The sequence below is a fragment of the Ailuropoda melanoleuca genome, chromosome 8, assembly GCF_002007445.2.
Source record: "Ailuropoda melanoleuca isolate Jingjing chromosome 8, ASM200744v2, whole genome shotgun sequence".
Lineage (NCBI taxonomy): Eukaryota > Metazoa > Chordata > Mammalia > Carnivora > Ursidae > Ailuropoda > Ailuropoda melanoleuca.
The window spans coordinates 63,771,130-63,775,209 of NC_048225.1; the positions used below are offsets into that span (position 1 = coordinate 63,771,130).

General features: G+C 42.3%; 1 protein-coding gene across 1 annotated transcript in view; it reads left to right on the forward strand.

Moving 5' to 3' along the window:
• DNAH14 (dynein axonemal heavy chain 14) overlaps nt 1-4,080 on the forward strand; it is a 363,900-nt gene that overhangs the window by 17,498 nt on the left and 342,322 nt on the right. The window contains exon 2 of the mRNA XM_034667630.1: nt 460-542. Coding sequence (XP_034523521.1) covers nt 460-542 — 83 coding nt within the window. The remainder of the gene's footprint in view (nt 1-459; nt 543-4,080) is intronic.

Below are 4,080 nucleotides of genomic sequence, written 5' to 3' on the forward strand. Positions count from 1 at the left end.
ATGCTAGTAGTATATGGACATGGCCTTTTAGTACTTAGTGAATGGTGAAATGAGTTTAACAGCTTAGGCCACCAGACTTCCCTACATTCTTTCTGATGATTTTCCCTGAGGAGAGGATCTTAAAACTTAGCAGTCTCTTCAGTGTGGAATTTAAGGTAAATTAGAATTGTATGTACATGGAGCCATTGTTGTAAGAAAGAAAACCTTGCCTTAGAGAGGGAGGTAGACAATATGGAGGCTGCCCTGGGAAGGATAACTAGCACAGTGAAGGGCCTGGAAATCACACTATACGGAGGAAACATTTGAAGGTAATGGAAGATACTCAACTAAGCCCTGTGGGAAGTTGAGAACCGTATGTGCAGTTTTGAAACCAATAGTCATAGCTGTGAAAACATCTTTTATGTTTAAAAGGTAACATGAACATATTTTTTACAGCCTGTTACTTCAGAGTTCGTTTAGAAAAAAACCATCGAAAATCTACCCATCGATTTGACAACAATAAATCAAGACATGGACAAGGAGAAAAGCAACACAAAAGCAAGGTAAAATAAGATACAATCAAATTAAAATTTCAACAACGTATGGCTAGTGGTAAGCCATTCTGAGAGTGAGGAACGTACAGCGTCATGTGAGGAATGGATGAGGGTTCCGGAGTTTAGGAAACCTTAGGGAGGGGTTTCCGAAAAGATAGGCAGATTAACACCAGCTCCTTCCCCACACCAGTCTTGGATGGGGAAAAAAGTGAGAAGGGAGTTGCTGGAAATGAGAAGTTAACCAACAGCTGAAAAAGCCCAGGAAGGCCCAAGGTGGTCAGGTGTAGGCAGATGGGGCAGAGGTTGGAGAGATTCATGTGCTTTCTTCCTTTCTCGCATTCCTCGCAGTGGATCAGCGTCCACTCAGAAAGAAAATAATGGAGTGAGGAAGTACTGGAAGAAACTGACTTCTATTTAAACCTCATGGGTTGAACTCATGCTCTTACTTCTCTCCTTCCTGAAATCCCACCAAATGATCAAAAAGGAATAAACTCACAAAAGAAGGAGAGAGGAGACAAAAGCATGTGGGAGCTGCCAGTGTAATTTGGGAAGCTTGGGAACAGAAGGTTAAGTGATTACTGATTTGCAGAGCAGACAGTGCAAACCTAAGGTGACAGGAGTGAAGCCCAGAAGCAGCTGCTTCATCTCCGCTGCCACCTCACCTCCCATCTGTAAGGATCCTCTTGAAGTGGCCAGTGGCAGCGGAAGCAGTAACCTGAAAGTTTTTAGAAGCAGCAGTTAGAACGCAGATCCCCTTCCTTAACCTCCCTCCGCCAAGAAAATGTTTCTTCCTTCATTCCAACAGAAGACATCCAGAATGTGGGGACACCAAACACAGCCGAGAGTACGTTATTGTACCCAAGTCGTAGGGAGCCTTAGCATTCTTCCTGTGCTGGACTTTGAGAAAGCTCACAGCCAAAATCTAAGCACGTTATCCTCTGGGTATCTGGCCAGCCAACAGGAAAAATCTATAGATAAGGCCAGTTGGGAAAAACTCAAGGATTATCCCGCAGTGAAATCTACCAGTGGACAGACTCGGCCAGTGCCTGAAGAGTGGTCTCATTGCTGTCTCAGTGATGATCCTTTTTTTTGTTTTTAAAGATTTTATTTATTTATTTATTTGACAGAGAGAGAGAGAGAGAGACAGCCAGCGAGAGAGGAAACACAAGCAGGGGGAGTGGGAGAGGAAGAAGCAGGCTCACAGCGGAGGAGCCTGATGTGGGGCTCGATCCCATAACGCTGGGATCACGCCCTGAGCCGAAGGCAGACGCCCAAAGACTGCGCCACCCAGGCGCCCCTGTCTCAGTGATGATTCTTAAATACGAGCAGATGACCCGTGATCATTTGAGGAAAGTTTATAGCTTGACAGAAACTCAAATCCCAGCCTGGACAAAAGAGACCGTGAAGGGAGAAGAAAAGTTCAGTAACAACCAGCACAAGCCTTTGTTGGGTTGTCAGGTGACAGAAGAAATAGCATTAAGAGAATAAAAAATAGGGAATATTTGGAGGAAAAAAATAGCTTTTGGAAATTAAATATATAATAGCAGAAATGGAGATTGAGAGAACAGGTGAAAGATAAAGCCGAGGAAGTTCTCCAGAAGGAAAAAGGGAAAGGAAGAGATAGACAGTAGGGGAGTAAAGATAAGAAGAAGGATACGGAGGAGACAGAAAAAGACGATAGAAATAAATTCCAAAAATGCCTGTAATCACAGTAAATGCAAATGGGCTAGAGTTTTTTTTTTTTAAGTGTCAAACTGTATTAAATCCATGTGTGTAAACATCTTAGAAAGCAAAAGGGTACCAACAGATGAAAAGTAAAAAGATGCTTCCATATTCTCTTCTGGGTCATAGGGAACAATTACCAGACTTCACCATTGCAGACCATAAAACTTGTTTAAACAAATTCTCAAAACATCGCAGTAAATCACGTACTCCTAGATCATGTACTCCTCAGTCACAGTAGACATCAGTTATAAGAGGTTAACTAGAAAACCACTCTTCATTTGGAAATGAAACATGATGTCTGAAAAATAGACACTTTTCTGAAAGACCACCCCCCCCAAGAGGAAACAATGTAGAACTGAGTCTAGAAAAGCAAGAAACGAAGAAGGGAAGGAGCTGAACCTGCCGCCCTAGTCTTGTCTCAGTTACAAGTGGTGTGGTGTAGCCGATTCAGCTGTGCGGAGAGAAAATTATAGTCCTACAGCTTACATTAACAAACAAGATAGGCTGAAAAATTAATGAGGTAACAATCCATTCTAAGAAGTTAAGGGGAAAAGAGTTGAACAGACTAAACCAAGACAAAATCAAGGGGAGAAGATTAACAGTACCAGAAACTAACAAAATAGAAATCAAAGATAAAATCAGGAAAAGCAACAGCTGTCAATCAAATTGGCAGACCTTTGACAGAATGGACCATGAAAAAGAAAGTCACAAGTGAACAGTTAGGGTTGTAACATTGCACAGCTCTAGGAAACACCGCGTAGCATGTGTTCTCTTTATATACTGCCTCCCAAAACACAAACGCAGGGGGCGCTGAGCATTGCCGGGTCGGGGCTCTCTAACCACTACTGCGGAGGTGGGAAATGGGAGATACGTCAGCACAGAACGATCTGCAATTAAAAAGATGAGAAGGTTAATTGTTTCATGGCAATTAGTCTGAAATGTAAACGTTTTAAGAAAAGTATGAACAAAATAGGCTCAATAAGTAATAGGCAAAGTGAACTTTTTTAAGTTTTTATTTGAATTCGAGTTAGTTAACATACAGTGTTATGGTAGTTGCAGGTTTCCAATATAGTGATTCAGCACCTCCGTAGGACACCTAGTGCTCATCACAACAGGTGCACTCCTTAATCCCCATCACCTGCTTCACCCACCCCCCCCCACCCCTCTGGTACCTCACTGAGTTAAGAGTCTGTTTCTTGATTTGCCTCTCTTTTTTCCTCCCCTCTGCTCATTTGATTTATTAAATTCCACATATAAGTGAAATGATATGGTATTTGTTTTTCTCTGACTGACTTAATTTTGCTTAGATAATACTCTTTAGTTCCATCCACGTCATTGCAAATGGCAGGATATCATTCCTTTTTATCCACTAAAATTGTCGAATTTATAGTTATGAATCATGACTGCCTCTCCAACTTCCCCTCCCCCCCGCAGACCACATATACTAGGCTCAGGCAGATTTCCAGAGTTTCTGAGTTTCTACCAGGTTTATGAGTTCTAGCAGAAATTTAAGAAATGGGTAATTCCAATCTTATACAACTTCTTCCACAGAACAAAAAAAGAGAAAATAGTCCCTAAATCGCATGCATGCATGTGGGGGGCGAGGGGCACAGGAAGAGAGAGACAAAGAAACTTAGGCAGACTCTGTGCTAAGCTCGGAGCCCAGGTGGGGCTCGATCTCATGACCCTGAGAGCACAACCTGAGACAAAACTAAGTTCAACACCCAACCCACTGTGCCACCCAGTGCCCCCGTTTATACAGTCTTCTAAGTCAGTTTCATTCACAACCTTAGAAGCAGAAAACCTTAAATAAGATACTAAC